Source organism: Watersipora subatra, chromosome 4 (assembly GCF_963576615.1).
Source record: "Watersipora subatra chromosome 4, tzWatSuba1.1, whole genome shotgun sequence".
Taxonomy (NCBI): Eukaryota; Metazoa; Bryozoa; class Gymnolaemata; order Cheilostomatida; family Watersiporidae; genus Watersipora; species Watersipora subatra.
The window spans coordinates 59933698-59951605 of NC_088711.1; the positions used below are offsets into that span (position 1 = coordinate 59933698).

Consider the following 17908-nt stretch of genomic DNA (forward strand, 5'->3'; position numbering starts at 1 on the left):
CTTGAAGTTTAAGTGAAACCACTTACAAAAGCGCTATTAAGAATGCTTTATATTTGCTAATGCAGTACAGCTGTCAAGGGAACACAATTCTAAAAATTCAGCATGTAGCTACCATCCAATGAGACACATTTCATAAGCGTTTTAGCCAATCACATAAGTTCCAAAATCGATAGCTTTCATTGCTAGACTACATTGTAATGCTTAAGTGGAAACAGAGCTCAGTCATCTACAAACTGGTCATAGTAAAGTGACACTGGAAACTGGAAACATTGGTAAGAAACTAATACATATAGTCAACTAGTTGCAATACAGCTGTAAATACTAGTGCTGTACACCCGGTTTTAGGTAATCAAATATGTAGTTATTGATCAGCTCTGTACCACCTTAGTCTGTTATACACTGAAGATGAAATACTGATGCTGCATACTCATATTCAGACATATAAAGAAAATGAAGAGTCATGTACTGAGGCTATAGAGTAGAGTGATGAGATGAGGAAGAAGCTTTTTACAGTTAATAAGCATTACCAAGGTCGTTTTGACTAATCTCACGACCAAACGAGCGGAGCGAGGTTTGAGAGTTTTTATGATAAATGCATGTGCACACAACTTACGAAAATTATTCATCAACAATGAGACGAACCCTTGTCTCGAAATTTCATCAACAAATTTAACCATCGTTTTGTAAAGTCGTTAAAGTATAATAACGATACAAAACACAAACAAACCTATTTAAATATGTTACCAAGTCTTTGTAAACCATTGTTATTATCTTAAAACTTACCCATCTGATCGGATTAAACACAAATAGACAGATTTATTTGAACGAAAATTGCCACAAAACGCTTGAAAATCTCGGTTTAATAAAAGTTAAGACCGAAAATTGAAACGCCAATAAAGCCGTGCGACAGATAGTAGAACTATTTAGCAGTGCGCATTTTACGAGAAAACCGTGCTCATTTCACCAGTCTATGGCATTGTTTACTTGTAATTCAATTTATTTGAAGGTTTCTGTAATAAACATAGACCGTTTGAGGCGTAGACCGATTTACAGGTACGAAATTGCGGTACACAGTTTATTAGCCTATGTTTTTGTCCAATCACCGAAGGTTTCATTATTTAAAACGTTAGCCGAAATTTTTTACAACTTATGTACAAACTAGGGCCGAACTACAATGCCCCTTCATGACAAAAACATTTTTTATTTTGCTGCAGTTTGCATAAAACTTTCAGACTCGTGAATGCTCATACTTGCTTTCTGCGAGTATACTTTCTTCGCATACTTGCTTTCAGACTGCTATCAAACCCATTCTACATTCAACGCAACCAACTTTCAAACTGTGTATAGTACACAGTAGCGTGCCATTTTACTTCTAATTTTGCATTTTAGAGTTATGATAAATATTATTTCTTATTGTTGTCGAACTACATACATTACAGTAGATTAGGCCTACAGCCTTATAACACTTTAATAACAGCTTTTATTTTGCTGCAGTTTGAAGAAATCTTCCAGACGCGTGAACGCTCATTGGTTTTCTATTATTACTGTATTACTATATTAACAATATTGGTTATTCTAATAATATCAGTGCATTTTACTTCTAATATTGGCCAATATTGCATTTCTCCTATTGCAGGGGAGAGATATAAACATATAATCTTTTCCTTTCATTATTGCTGTTTTTCATGACCAAACACTTTAAATAAATTTTCTAAAAATCTTTATAAATATCACAACTTCTCAATATTGTTAGCTATGACGTTTTGAAATGTAAACAAAATTGTACATTGGTTTTCTAGTATTACTATATTAATAATATTGATTATTCTAATAATATCAGTGCATTTTACTTATAATATTGGCCAATATTGCATTTTTCCTATTGCAGGGGGAAAAATATAAACATATAATCTTTTCCTTTCATTAATGCTGTTTGTTGTATATAATAACACTCAGACCCAGTACATTACAGCTACCATTGCAGTTATCCTGTCGCGCTGCATTGCCATTTGACTGCTAATATTGCATTTCTCAACCATCAGTACCCTTTCTTTTTTTCCAATATCACTTTGGTCGTGGGCTGTATGACAGTGGAATTTCTAGTTTATATTATAGGCCCACTGTGTAACTGCAACAGTTAAACAGTTACCATCTGCACCTATAAACTTAGAGATGGTCGCAAACTCTCATATAATGTGAGACATGGGAGTTGTATAATTCACAGACTTGTGTATGAAAAGAGCCGGGAATAAAAAGCTACAGAGTATAATTTAAAAGAATCACTTAGCTACAGCAATTACTCAAAAACTATTCATAACTTTAGATATGAAAACTCCAAAAGGCAAAGCCAGATGAAATGAGTGAAAGATGTAAAGACATACATTTAGTTACACTTAAACATACATCACAGGTATAGGGTATTTATCACAGTTTTTAGTACCACTCTCTGCTTTAACAACTAGGAAGCTGCTATTGTGTTATGTTTATCTATAAACTTTGTCTTGCATCTTGTGATACGTTCATTTTAAAAATTTAAAGTTTTACAAAAACTTTAGTCGAAGAAACTAATCATTTTTAAACTAAGATTTTTAACTAAAAGGCGTGTTGTTTTTATGCAAAAATATAAAACTATTACGGACATGATTCATCAAGTTGAAGTTTTTTCTTGTAAAGGTCGATCAAATCCATCCATCAATCAAAAAATGACAAGTTGTTTTGACTTTTGGTGGAAGCTGGCACTGTGTTTTATATTAATTATAGATATTTATATGTGTTGGTAGAATCTGTAAATGTAATTATTGTAGAGCAGACATTTATTGTTCATGCTGATGAATTTGATGGGACCAAAATTTTCAGCTATTCGCTAACCAGTCAGACTCTTCTTATCAAGTATATAATATTTTTTTAACCTGTTTCCAAGTTTTTGTTTACTTTCATTTTACACTCAGACAAGAAATGGTGAAGTTAGTGCAAGTGTTAATAGTTAATCCTTCAAACTCATTGGCAGTAGACTTTCTGTTTACATGACCTATAAACTGATAATAAAGTTATACAATCATTCAAGTTACCATGGTTTTAAGTTAACATTATAGTAGATTTTACATTGGGAGAAGCTCTTTTTAAGGTTATACGATCCTTTTATCAACTTTTTTTATTACGTCGAACACATTTGTTTTTAGGAAAAAGTAACTCCAATAATATTTTATTGCTTAGCTACAGTCTATCAAACAGTTGGCAGATCTTTCTAATATTTATTTAAAAGCAGACAGATTTGATAAAACACTTTCATCAAACTAAAAAAACTAGCATTTAATTTATCTTGCTCGTGTAGCAACTCATTTTGCTATAAAGCATTAATTACTTTTAGAAGCAGGTGAAGATAACTCTCTAATTGTGTATTTAAACATTCATGACCTAGAACTGGTAGTAGTAAGTGACAACTCAAAGTCAGAACATCAAATGTCTTTCACAAAAAATAATAGTAGGTGTAGATAACTCTCATTATGATCTATTTTCGTTCTGCATTATAGTTAACTAGTTCTTCGATTTTAGAAAATTCAAAACTATATCAGTTAAAAGCGAAAGTTTTGGTTTAGAAGCTAACATGCGAATGCCAGAAAAATAAAACGGAAACAGAAAAATGGGCGCCAGCATCAGCACCTATAAAGATAATAACAAGGATGATAGGGAAAGAGCTCCAAGCATTCCAAGCTATGTAAACTCTTATATACTTCCCTGTGAGAATGATGAAGATGTTGAGGAGATGCATTTCGGTGAAAGCGGAAGTCATCGAAATTTTTATGATGAGGTATCTCTTGGCTATATAAACCAGTTTACATTGTATGAATATTCTAAATATATCAGCTACTCTTATACAAACCTGTATATATTAGACTGAAGTCCTCCAAATCTCAGTAAAACAGACAAACTATATAGTCTACTTTTACCTTAAATACAAAAAACTAGCTTCAACTATTATCAGTATTAATTTCATTATCACTTAAAGTATTTTCTCTATAAATATAACTTTCACAGCAAGTCTAACAAAAGGTGACTAAAAAGCTAAGTTAACTTACTTCAAGGTTACAATTATTGTATTAAAATCATAAACTCTAATTTATATTTTAAAAATCTGTTTTTTTAGAAATCTGAAAGTTTGCGTTTCATGGTTAAATCAACTCATATTTTTTTATGATCAACAGACATCAATTTATTAAGGACCTTCTAATATTAATAACAGAACATCTACAACAGACTATTTATGAAGCCATAAAAAGGCAGTTATTTGATTTTTAATATTTTTATGCGTAAAAGGCAATTTAGGAATGTATAATAAATTCTCCATTTATTATACATTCTGTAGTAATAGAATAAAATATTAATACTTGTATGTATGCTGACATTCTCATTTCCTGACAAATAAAAGTTGTGTTTTCATAACACTTTGTTTTGCATTTAGTGTTTTCTGAATCGATTATATTTTTCAGCTGTATTGCAATGTATCTCCACCTTCTACTAAAAGCAGGAATTCAAATATACGTGCACCTGCACCACCTCATCACATACCTCCAATACGGCCTTCTGATGATGAAGACAGTTCTCTGGGAGAGCCGTAAGTCAGTGTGGAGACTAAAAAATTAAAAACTACATTCTAGAAAACAATTGTACAATTTGAGTTTTTTGTTTTATTGTTGTATTGATAGCTTGTTTATTTGATACTGGTGTACTCAGTTTGCTTTATTATCGTTTATTGATGAACTCTTTAAAAGTTTTAAAGTATATTCATATATTCACAGAGACTATTATGAATACTTTGAAGTGGTACAATCAAACTCAACAGTGCCTAGTAATGATCAGGAGAGATATAAAGCTGATGCTGCTATTGCTCCATTTGTGTCATCCACCACCTTCCTACCAACCCACCATAATAATGATGATGATATAGATGAGCCTCAGGTTCAGCAGGGAGCGTAAGATCATTTTATAACTAAATAAATATACAGTTTTTCAAAAATTAGCTTTTTCTCTCAAATACTTAATCAATTTATTTCTTATACATTAGATTGGTAAACTTGAAGTTTATTCAGTTTGCTACCATCTGCTGTTAAAACAACAAGCAGTCAGCACTGTTATATGAATCTGTTTAGTATTTCAAATTTCCTAACACTTTCTTTCAATATTTCTACTAAAATCTTCAGTAGTGAAAGTGACTTTAGTAACCCTCTATGCGATTAATGTCAGATATATTTGTTTTACTTATACCCTTGTACAATTCAACATCTGCGTCACAATTACGTGTTTTTATTTAATTTTTTGACCATTGTCTTTAAAAGATGCTCCTTTTAGAGATAATACAAAGGTACTTTTCAACCAAAGTTTTATCTTAGCAACATTGTATTTGAGTTTCCAGCTAAAACATTTTTGAATCAACTTTCTGCAGCTGATATGAATATGTCGACAGCTGATATGAATATGTCTACAGCCGATATGAATATGTCCACAACTGATATGAATATGTCTACAGCTAATATGAATAAGTCTACAGCTGACATAAATATGTCTACAGCTAATATGAGTATGTCTACAGCTGATATAAATATGTCTATAGCTAATATGAATATGTCTACAACTGATATGAATATGTCTGCAGCTGACATGAGTATGCCTGCAGCTGATATGAATATGTCTACAGCTGATATTAATATGTCTACAGCTGATATGAATATACGTTTACAGCTGATATGAATATTTCCACAACTGATATGGATATTTCTACAGCTGATGTGAATATGCCCGCTAAAGCAAAGATATAAGTTCTGTGGATGAATTTTCGAATAGAGAGAAAAAGTGAAATTAGACTCAGAGGGAGAGAGGAGGTCCTCTTGGACTAGACAGCTGTCTAATATTAGTAACTGTTATTAACAGAGTAATGAGTATTACCCTCATACATTGGTAGCTGACTGAAACATCTAGTTCTATAGTTTATACTCTGCTGAATGATATAAATCAGTGAGATATACATTTAGTAGCTAGTATCTACCTGCTGAGGATAATTTTTACAGATGAGACCAATATGTCAGCTGAAGAAAACATACTCTCTGTGGCAAAATTTTAAAATAAAGAAAGAAAAAGTGAAGTTAGGCTAAGAAGGAAAGAGGAGATCATCTTAGACTAGACAGCTGTCAACTATTAGTATCTGATGATAACAAATTGATGACTATTACACTGTTTACTCATACTTTGGTAGCTGACTGAAACTTCTAGCTCTATATTTTATAATCTGCTGAATGAAATAAACCAGTGAGATATTCATTCATCAGCTTGTAGTTACCTGCTGAGGATGATAGTTTGTCGATCTGCTTGTTTTTAAATGGTCGAACTAGTATCATTGTTACTGAACATTTTGAAAACATTTTTAGCAATATTGTAGGCCTCACTCGAGTCTACCTGATAGCAGTAAGGAATTGAATATTGGTCATCCTACACATAATAACTATCCTGCAGCTCCTGCCATAGTACCTCCAGAAGTGCCTGGTGAGAGAATAGCTGAAGAGCAGGATGTTGAGTATTACAATGTGTAAGTAAATATTTTGTTCTTTTGTTGGGATCTAAATGTCTAAATAAGTATGTAATAAAATGTGTGACCACTTCTCTTCCACATGCAAATATCTTTATTATATTCTGTCATGTATTTATATGAAACTTTAAATATAACTTTAAATATAATAAACACACATTAGACTTTGATTGTTGTTTTTTGAATCAGATCACAAAATAGAATGTTCAAAACATGAAATTTTTTATTATTCTTACTTTCAGGGTACCACAACCCCTCGAGCATGATAATGTAGATAACCTGCAACTACGGTAAGTACAACTTTAGGCACGTACTTTGTTTTTGTTTTATGAGTATGGTAAGTTAGTGCTTCTATTACTGAAAGCAGGCTGCTGCATCAGTATTACAAAAAACTGTAAAGTGCATGTAGATTGTATGACAAATATCTTCCAGAAGCTTTAGGAAGTCTTGCATTATTAACCTTAGGAAGCTTTGCCTTATTGGTGATTAACTAAAAATTTTGAGTAAATCTTAGAGAAGTGCATGTATACATGTACGCGCTTTAAAAACATGTAAGTTTATTAACAACTTTAAAATATGTTTGTGTTCACAACTTTCATACTCAATAGTGCACAACAACTATTAAGTATTAATTTACTTATTAGCTTAACATTCAAGTACTATTGATTATGTTAGCAGTTTATAGGATCATTAGAGTGTTAGACAGTAAAACACTGACCTAGTTTATGTTTGTGTTATTACTTTGTCTATTATTTGTCTTTACATAAATATATGTTCATCTTGTTTGACCTTACAATGATATGATTGTATTGAGTCATTCTGATAATGTTGAAATTCTTTCAGAGAGGAAAAGCTCTGTCCCTGTCGGTGCACAATACAGTAAGTGAAAACAATAAAATCACTAATTGCAATAAAGATTACAAAGACTGAGAGAGTATAGAAGAAAGCAGAGGCATACAAGTTTGGTATATAAAGTTTAACAGTTATGGCGTGTTAGTGAAAGTAACTTTGCTATCAGAACTTGTTACATCTATTTGCAATTACTAGTGTCATGAAATCTTTCTTCATTTGCTGTGAACACTGTGCAAAACAAACACTCATGCAAGCTTTGACTAATCTTAATTTTCTTAAATTTACAGTTCATTTGTAATCAGTTTTAACATTTTAATATCCTTTAGAGTAATTATATGGCACTTTTTCATTTAAGTGTTAATTTTGTGATTATGTATTTTTAGTTAAATATTAATAGAGCTAACAGTTTATTATTAATATTGTCTTGTCTGATATTCATTGATTCATTCATGTTCATAATTTGTCTGCACATGTAGAATTTTGGAGTTATCTACACATAACGTGTATAGCTAACAAAAATGTTCATTATAAAGCTGCACAAAAAGAATTCTAAACCGCATGTTAAAATGTTAATCACAAGATAATAAATTATGGAGGTAGGTAAAATTTTAAGCCTATTTTTAGCACTTTGAAAATGCATCTTCAGGCTATAAAATCAGTGTTCTCAACCTTTTCTTATTGCATACCATCAGTTTCTTTTATGTAATATCAATTATCATCTAATCCCAAAATAACTTATTTTGTTTATTTTACTATTAACATCAATAAATAAACAAATAAATACAATTTAATGTGACAGATGCAACTGTTTCTTCTGCACAGGCTGCTTTATCCTTGACACAAACATAATCACAGCATACCTGAGATCATGTGCAGGCTCTGGGAGAAAACTCTAGCTATTATTAAGTTGTAGCCATTAAAGCTGTGAGCCCTTGTATTCATTATTAAGTGAAAAAAAGTCCTGTAACTGACAAATAGCTTTTAGGGTTAGCATAGTGTTAGTGCAATCAATGACCTGGCAAAAATCTATGAAAAGGTATTTTTTGCATATTTGGAGTTGTTGCCACATGGTCACTTGAAAGCAGAATGCAATAGAATAAACTCTGCCGACTGATATCTTTATTTACCAGTTATAAAGTTACCATAGTTCAGGAACAGCTGCTGTAGATGATCAACAAAATAGAGTTGTATTTTATTATAGTCTATTTAACTTTAAAGGTTGACTTGCAACAGAATTCACATTACAGTTATTTGATATCAAAAGATTTACCATGTCTTACTCTGTTGTGTTGTAGGTGCAAAATATGTGGAAATGTGATTACAAGCTCTTAAAAGCTCAAAAACGAAAAGCCGCCGTAGATTGGAATCTTTTTATTTCTCTGGCGTAGTCATAACAGTTTGGTTATTGTCTTGTCACGTGATGCTCTCACGTGAATTGAAAGGTCAATAAAAAGCTCAATACAAAACTAATCGTAGCATTAGTTTATGACAAAAACTGGGTTTTACCAAAGACCCCATATCAAATATAAATGCTCGCTACTTTACAGCTTTGTTTCGGCATTATCTAATCGTCAGTCGTAATCTGATCATGTGACCCAATACTTCGCAAACAATTTTTGCAGCACTTTTTGATTATCACAGGTGACAAACAGGCTCATCTTGATTATCAGACAATGATATGTACTCATTCGAGGCAAGGTTAAAAAATTAAATGAATTTTTACGGTAAGTTATAAGATATCACTGCTAAAATTGACAGCATTACAATGATGATAAAACAGACGCGTAAGAACAATAGACACGGTTTTAGTGAGTGCGTGAAATATATTTGTGAAAATATTTCGACGAATAAGGTTGCATGAAAGTGTAAACAGAAACCATCTCCTACAAATACGTTACTTTTGAGCTGTTTTGGAAAGAGATTCCAAACTACGGCGGTCTCGTGTGGCTGCGATTAACTGTTCGTTCTTTAACTTTTAAGAGCTTGTAATCACATTTCCACATATTTTGCACCTACAACACAACAGAGTAAGACATGGTAAATCTTTTGATATCAAATAACTGTAATGTGAATTTTGTTGCAAGTCAACCTTTAACAATTAATTTTATTACATTTTTATCATCAACAAGCAAGCTGCTGATTTATAACAAAACAAATTAAAATATTAAAGTTATTTATTGGAGCCAAGTACAAGATACAAAAGGGAAATGTTTTAGTTTTAATCTTATGATAGCGGTATAACAGACAAGAAACAGTAGGAGAGTACACATGTTTATCAGATATGATCGGTTGTCCAACAACAGCATAAATTAGCATGATGACAAAATCCTTACAGAGTTAGTCAACATGGATGATGGTGGTGATTACCATGGGCTAATATTGGTAGTGTTAATAGAGTACACAACAGACATGTATACCTTCTATATTAAACCATACAATGAAACTTGGTAGTATATTGTTAAGTAGATGAGCATATAGATAATGTTACACTGGTACACTTATCTTACAGTTATATTAACTGTTGTTGTTGTTAACTATGTCAGGACTATTTTTAAATAATTTGACATTACATAAAATTATTGTAAGTTGTTTACAATATAAGTATAAGTAATGTAAGTATATTACTAAAACATATTTCGTGAGTTAGAATACGTTCTTGATAACGCAACTCGAAAGAGCTTGCTAATTTAGAAGTTATCTTATTTTTAGTAAGGTAATGCAACTCCGCTTATTTGTCACTAGCAACAATAACATCTGTAGTCACTAAATTGATAGTGATATTTGCCGATAAGAAACTTGTCAAATAAAGGTCTGCCTTACAGAGACTGTTCTAAAATGGTTAATATCTTATGATTTACAGGCTGTGAATGTGTTTGGATTTAATCATAGAGAAAACAGCTTCTAACTATTATGCTTGTATAGTGAATACGTAACATTATGACGTATCATTTTCGTTTAATTTTATTTGTCAACAGAGTGAGAACCTTTATGAAAAAAGACAAAATTATATACCAGTATATACATGGAAATACTACCTATCATTGAGTGATACTGTATCAGAGCATTCTACGCCACTAATAAACATGTTTAATTGTGAACTTACTGCACAACCTTTTATATAACCAATATTTCATATGTTTTAATGTTTACTATAAGAGATCATTTGGTATAACAAAAACTGAAAAGTTTTATACATTAGTTCTCATCTCTTTACAATTAAGTAAAATACCTAAAATGCCAGAAAATACAAAGTAAACTGCGGAATATCACGCACTTGCTATCAACTAGGTTAAAAGGTTGCAAGATTTCAGCTCCTGAGTATGAGTTCTTTACCTTTTGACAGTAGATAAGATTTAATATTACTCAATAACAGCTTATCCTTATTGGTGGGTAAGAAGAGTACTTTTTTGTCCTATTGATTTCTCTAAAGTTAAGTGATTGAAACTGTGCTGCAGGTAAATCCCATAGATATATCAATATGTCAACGCTTATTTACCCGCTGGTCACAGTTTTTGGATACTTTCTCTACTTTAGGCTTAACATGTCCAGTACTAAAGTTCTCAAATATTAGAAGGTTTAACAAACACTTCTGTCATATTAGAAACCTTCCTTTGTACTAAGAATATTAATACTGTCCGTGCCGCAATAAAAGAGAAATCTCTCTGCTGTTGAAGTAACACACATGCAGATTAATTTATATCTCTACAACTCAGAGCCCTTTGTTACAAGAGGGCCAGGACTACAGCTGTCACAAGCTTTGCAGAATTTGAAAAAATGAAAAGCGGTGTCTGTTTTTCTTTCAATGTCTGGGGTAGTTCTTGCAACACCTTAGTTTTATAATATCAGGTGGTGTGCTTATTAATATCTCTTTCTGTAAGACTACTAGGCTAAGGCTAAGTGTAATGAAAAAACATGCAATCTTGTAATAAGAATTGTTCTTAGTGCAATGAGCTTTTACTCTTCCTGCTCACTGCTATCAGAGCTTCTTCATTATTTACATGTATAATAAAATTGCAAAATTTATATCATTTCGGCCTTTTTATCAGGTCACGATTATTTAGGCTATCAACTTGAGTCAAATATTGATTGGAAACAAGAAAATCATTTCTAGTCAAATATAGATTGGGGACAAGAAGATCAGCTCTAATCAAATATTGCTGGAATACCAGAAAATAAATTCTAATCAAATAATGATTGGGGACTAAAAGAAAGTTGTCCTTGATGTATGTTTTTTGCAAAGACAAGAAGACAATGATGATTTGCTAAATGCACAGATGTAACGGTATGAGCAGAGGTTTTGCAAACATTTATAAGAAAATAGCTACAAAGGTTACTATAGGACAACTCATCAAGTGTCAAATTATTTACCCGTAATGAAAAGTACCACCGAAGACGAAGATATGTATTGTGTAACTCCCATGCTCATCTCAAGGGCAGGTGATGGTGATGTACAGTTAGATACAATGATGAACATCTGACAGAGTAATGTCTGACTAATGGAATGGCTTATACCAGCCGTGGCCAAATAGCGGATCTAAATCCGGATTCGGATCTTTGTAGCATTTTTGTGGATCTTCCATGTGGGCTGTCGAAAAAAATTTTGAAACATTTTTTTTTAAAATTTAGTTTGAAAAAAATTGGTGGAAACTTTTCTTAAAATTTTTGTAAATTCATTGTTTTCAGTAGTGAGTTTTGTTAAAAACAATCATAGAAAAGACTCACAAGTACTCATCTTCATGAACATTAAAAGTCTCTGTAAGTAGCAGGAAACCGAATTTTGATAATATTGTGAAATTAAAGCTCACTCATCATTTTTCTCACTGACATCAGACATATTTATTAAAGCACATTCATTCACTGATTTATCGCCAAATTACGTGTAATAATAAAAAAATTTAAATTGTATTTGAAGCCTTTTTTCAAGATGTACATAAACAATTGCATGTTTATGTATGGTGAAAACAATGCACTTCTTCAGCTTGTTGTGGATCTTTAATTTGTCAGATTTGACTGTAACGGATCATTTCCAAAATCATTTGGCCATCCCTGGCTTATACCTTTATCTGACAAAAGGAAAGTGTCATATTATATATGGACGTGGAACTGTAAATGCTTAAAGATGCATGATCAGTATGAAGAGAAATTCACAAACCAGCTTAGTTAAATAAGCTCAAAACTGTCAAAGTTAAATCACTGACTGCTACTAGACCCTTAGAAAGATTAGTCAGTGTATGTATTCTTTACCTTTACTTTTCTCGGCATAAAACTCTCACCGTAAATTATTCTGTTGCTCTCTCTGTTTTAAGTCTGCAAAAGTTTTTTAAATATGTATTGTTGCTCAATTTAAATTTCCTTATTTTCTTTCTTAGCAACTATTGTTTATACTCCAAGATAATATAATAGATATTTACTTTTTGTAATTTTCACTTTAGAAACTTTTGGAATTTTTATAACTTTCACTTCATGTTGGTAGTACGCGTGTCAACTAATAAACATAGATTGGTAAAATAGTAAACTTAATGTTTATATTACAAGTATGTCGTACATTCTATTAGCTTTTCAGCCATCAGTCATTTAAAACTACAATATATACATAAAATGCTTGTAATAAAGTTTTGTATTTTAGTAAGGCAGTGTGATGGTGGAAATGAGTTAGCTGAGAAATGAATTAAACTTGCAGCAATTCCAGGTTTTATTTGCTGCCATAAACAAATAAGATCTGAACACTTACATCTATTGAGTATTTTATTGTCAGCTATAGCAACTAAGAAATAAAAAATTGAAGTGCTTAGAATTCTTTGTTCACTGATTTGTTGTTGTGAGCAATTTCATTGATGTAATTGGTCAGTAGTGTGTTCCCACTAACTGGAAGAGATGGAATTAGCCTAATCTTTCATGAAATCATTATTTTTAAGGATGCTGCATGAAGCATGATATTTTAATTAAGGAGCATTTAAGACTGGCAGGTGCATATGTGCTCAATTATTTTGTAGCATAGTCAAATGGACTAGGAGTGTAGTGGTTAGCTCGTCTGTCTCAAAACTTGAGGTTCTGAGTTCAAATTCAGTGTGAAGCCAATTTATCATTTTCAGATTTTATGGCTATAACTGTACATACAAACAACAGACAACAAACAAACAGACACTGAGATTTATGTAGTTGGACAGCTATTTGTTCAGCAGTAGTTGACATGGCATAAATGAATCATTGTACACTAGACCAATGAAACAAATCCAAATTTGGTTCAGGGTAGGTCAAAAAGCAAGTGATGGTTTCTTTTTGCTAATTACACCAACTCTAAATGAAATATGAAACCACTCTAGTGGCTGTCCGGTTGTCATCAGACTAAGAACATTTCTTCCTCAAATGTTTTCATATCTAAAAAAATATGTTTCATTATGTTTTAGCATTCAAACTTAGGTAGACTGTACCATCTCATCAAAGCTCACATCTACTCACACTGTTGATAACTTCCCTGTTATTATGTCTGATTTTAATTTTTTTTTAATCAACCTTTAGTGGGTGTCTCCAATATACATTGCAACAAATTGACAAAATTCTATAGAGTAGTAATGCATGTATTGCTTGTTATCAAGTAATAAAAAATAGCGTCTGCTCATCGCAACCATTATAGTTCTATTGAGTAGTATTTGCCTCAATTCATTACATAATCTCACTCTACCATAATGGAAGTAATTTACTAAGTTCATCCAGTTATACAAAAAAATTGATGCAATAAGATGGATGTTTGCTCATCGCAACCATTATAGTTCCTTTGTGTAGTATTGGCGTCAATTCATAACATAATCTCACTCTATCATAGCAGAGGTAATTTACTGGGTTCATCCAGTTATACAAAAAGTTAGATATAATAAAGGGGATTTTTTCTCATCGTAACCGTTATAGTTCTTTTGTGTAGTATTGACGTCAATTCATAACATAATCTCACTCCATCATAGCAGAAGTAATTTGCTAAGTTCATACAGTTATACAAAAAATTAGATATAACAAAGTGGATTTTTTATTATAGTTCTTTTGTGTAGTATTGGCGTCAATTCATAACAAAATCTCACTCCATCATAGCAGAAGTAATTTACTAAGTTCATCCAGTTATACAAAAAATTAGATATAATAAAGTGGATTTTTTATTATAGTTCTTTTGTGTAGTATTGGCGTCAATTCATAACATAATCTCACTCTATCATAGCAGAGGTAATTTACTGGGTTCATCCAGTTATACAAAAAGTTAGATATAATAAAGTGGATTTTTTCTCATCGTAACCATTATAGTTCTTTTGTGTAGTATTGACGTCAATTCATGACATAATCTCACTCCATCATAGCAGAAGTAATTTACTAAGTTCATCCAGTTATACAAAAAGTTAGATATAATAAAGTGGATTTTTTCTCATCGTAACCATTATAGTTCTTTTGTGTAGTATTGACGTCAATTCATAACATAATCTCACTCCATCATAGCAGAAGTAATTTACTAAGTTCATCCAGTTATACAAAAAATTAGATATAACAAAGAGGATTTTTTATTATAGTTCTTTTGTGTAGTATTGGCGTCAATTCATAACATAATCTCACTCCATCATAGCAGAAGTAATTCACTAAGTTCATCCAGTTATACAAAAAATTAGATAAAATAAAGTGGATTTTTTTCTCATCGCAACCATTATAGTTCTATTGAGTAGTATTTGCCTCAATTCATTACATAATCTCACTCTACCATAATGGAAGTAATTTACTAAGTTCATCCAGTTATACAAAAAAATTGATGCAATAAGATGGATGTTTGCTCATCGCAACCATTATAGTTCCTTTGTGTAGTATTGGCGTCAATTCATAACATAATCTCACTCTATCATAGCAGAGGTAATTTACTGGGTTCATCCAGTTATACAAAAAGTTAGATATAATAAAGTGGATTTTTTCTCATCGTAACCATTATAGTTCTTTTGTGTAGTATTGACGTCAATTCATGACATAATCTCACTCCATCATAGCAGAAGTAATTTACTAAGTTCATCCAGTTATACAAAAAATTAGATATAATAAAGTGGATTTTTTCTCATCGCAACCATTATAGTTCTTTTGTGTAGTATTGACGTCAATTCATGACATAATCTCACTCCATCATAGCAGAAGTAATTTACTAAGTTCATCCAGTTATACAAAAAATTAGATATAATAAAGTGGATTTTTTCTCATCGCAACCATTATAGTTCTTTTGTGTAGTATTGACGTCAATTCATAACATAATCTCACTCTATTATAGCAAAAGTAACTTACTGGTTTCGTCCAGCTATACAAAAAAATTGATACAATAAGATGAATGTTTGCTCATTGCAACCATTATAGTTCCTTTGTGTAGTATTACTTTATTGCTTATTTAACTACCTGCTCTTGTTGTCAATTCATTTACAGTCAAGCTTACTCTCACTCAGCCACAGGAAAAGGTAGGCTACAGGGTTTCATGTATAGAGCAAACCTATGAAAGTGTTGAATTTCTTACTAATTAGAACTCATCAAATAAAGCTTGTATAGTAGTACTAACTACTGGTTTACATTGTCTTGCATCGTGCAGGCTTTTATTAGAGGATGTTTTATCAGAGAAATATCATTAGACAGTGTAATAGTCTCTGTCATTTACCTATTGTGTTCCATGTCAACCATACCGGATAAAATTGAAACGCAAAGCCTGTGCTCCAACATTGTAACAAAGTACAATATTTAAAAAGCAATATCAATTAGTATAGTCTAGTATCTTTCTTTTTAACATTTTCTTAAATTTGGATATTTTTGGTAATGTATTTTTACTGTTAATCACTGGCAGCTGTTTTCATTGCTAACTTGTTATCATAGAATAAATAATACTCTAATGTGACAATCAAATAAAGTAATGAACACAAGATGTCATTTAGCTATTTTTTGCATTTTCTCTCGAGGTTACAATACCAGCTAGTTGCAAAAACTTTGTATCATTGGTTTAAAACATAGTATTATGTTTTATTTGTGGTATTTAAAACCCTGCGTGTCTCATTTTTGAAAATTAGCCACGGTTCTCAGTTCCGGTTTACTTTAACTGAGAACAGTGGCTCAAACTCATTTAAGACTTTAGTCTAGTACCGTAAGTTAAAAATCTAATAGATGCTACACCAGGGAGCACATTGGATATTGTACCGTTGATTGCTACAGTCCAATGATAGAGTTTTAGCTTATCAAAAAAAGCTATTGATTCTTTAGCATGATCCAATGATTCAATACACATTCAACTGATCATTATAATGTACACATCTAACTGATCGTTATAATGTACACATCTAACTGATCGTTATAATGTATACATCCAGTTGATCATTATAATGTACACATCTAACTGATCGTTATAATGTACACATCTAACCGATCGTTATAATGTACACATCTAACTGATCGTTATAATGTATACATCCAACTGATCGTTATAATGTACACATCTAACTGATCGTTATAATGTATACATCCAACTGATCATTATAATGTACACATCTAACTGATCGTTATAATGTACACATCTAACTGATCGTTATAATGTATACATCTAACTGATCATTATAGTGTATACATCTAACTGATCATTATAATGTATACATCCAACTGATTATTGTAATGTATACATCCAACTGATCATTTTAGTATATACATCTAACTGAGCATTGTAATGTATACATCCAACTGATTATTGTAATGTACACATCTAACTGATCGTTATAATGTACACATCTAACTGATCGTTATAATGTATACATCCAACTGATCGTTATAATGTACACATCTAACTGATCGTTATAATGTATACATCCAACTGATCATTATAATGTACACATCTAACTGATCGTTATAATGTACACATCTAACTGATCGTTATAATGTATACATCTAACTGATCATTATAGTGTATACATCTAACTGATCATTATAATGTATACATCCAACTGATTATTGTAATGTATACATCCAACTGATCATTTTAGTATATACATCTAACTGAGCATTGTAATGTATACATCCAACTGATTATTGTAATGTATACATCTAACTGATCATTTTAATATATACATCCAAGTGATCATTGTAATGTATACATCAAACTGATCATTATAATGTATACATCTAACTGATCATTATAATGTATACATCCAACTGATCATTATAATGTATACATCCAACTGATTATTGTAATGTATACATCTAACTGATCATTTTAATGTATACATCTAACTGAGCATTGTAATGTATACATCCAACTGATTATTTTAATATATACATCCAAGTGATCATTGTAATGTATACATCAAACTGATCATTATAATGTATACATCTAACTGATCATTATAATGTATACATTTAACTGATCATTATAATGTATACATCTAACTGATCATTATAATGTATACATCTAACTGATCATTGTAATGTATACATCTAACT

General features: G+C 31.3%; 1 protein-coding gene across 2 annotated transcripts; it reads left to right on the plus strand.

Annotated features, from left to right (window-relative positions):
- The first annotated feature begins 199 nt into the window (after window positions 1–199).
- On the plus strand, window positions 200–8150 carry LOC137392779 (uncharacterized). 2 transcript variants are annotated; one of them, XM_068079102.1, is made up of 7 exons: window positions 200–272; window positions 3597–3808; window positions 4488–4612; window positions 4797–4970; window positions 6431–6577; window positions 6820–6867; window positions 7421–8150. In XM_068079102.1, the coding sequence occupies exons 2-7, from the start codon at window positions 3641–3643 to the stop codon at window positions 7458–7460; spliced, it is 702 nt and encodes a 233-aa protein (XP_067935203.1). In that variant the 5' UTR covers window positions 200–272; window positions 3597–3640; the 3' UTR covers window positions 7461–8150. The 2 variants fall into 2 exon arrangements, with proteins under 2 accessions (XP_067935203.1, XP_067935204.1); XM_068079103.1 differs by lacking the exon at window positions 200–272 and adding an exon at window positions 2391–2410.
- Window positions 8151–17908: the final 9758 nt, after the last annotated feature.

Excerpts from the sequence above, each read along its gene's own strand:
- LOC137392779 (XM_068079102.1), top strand. The coding sequence starts at position 3,641 with ATGGGCGCCAGCATCAGCACCTATAAAGATAATAACAAGGATGATAGG. Across the intron at positions 4,613-4,796 it reads GACAGTTCTCTGGGAGAGCC|AGACTATTATGAATACTTTG; the intron begins GTAAGTCAGTGT and ends ATATATTCACAG. Across the intron at positions 6,868-7,420 it reads GTAGATAACCTGCAACTACG|AGAGGAAAAGCTCTGTCCCT; the intron begins GTAAGTACAACT and ends AAATTCTTTCAG.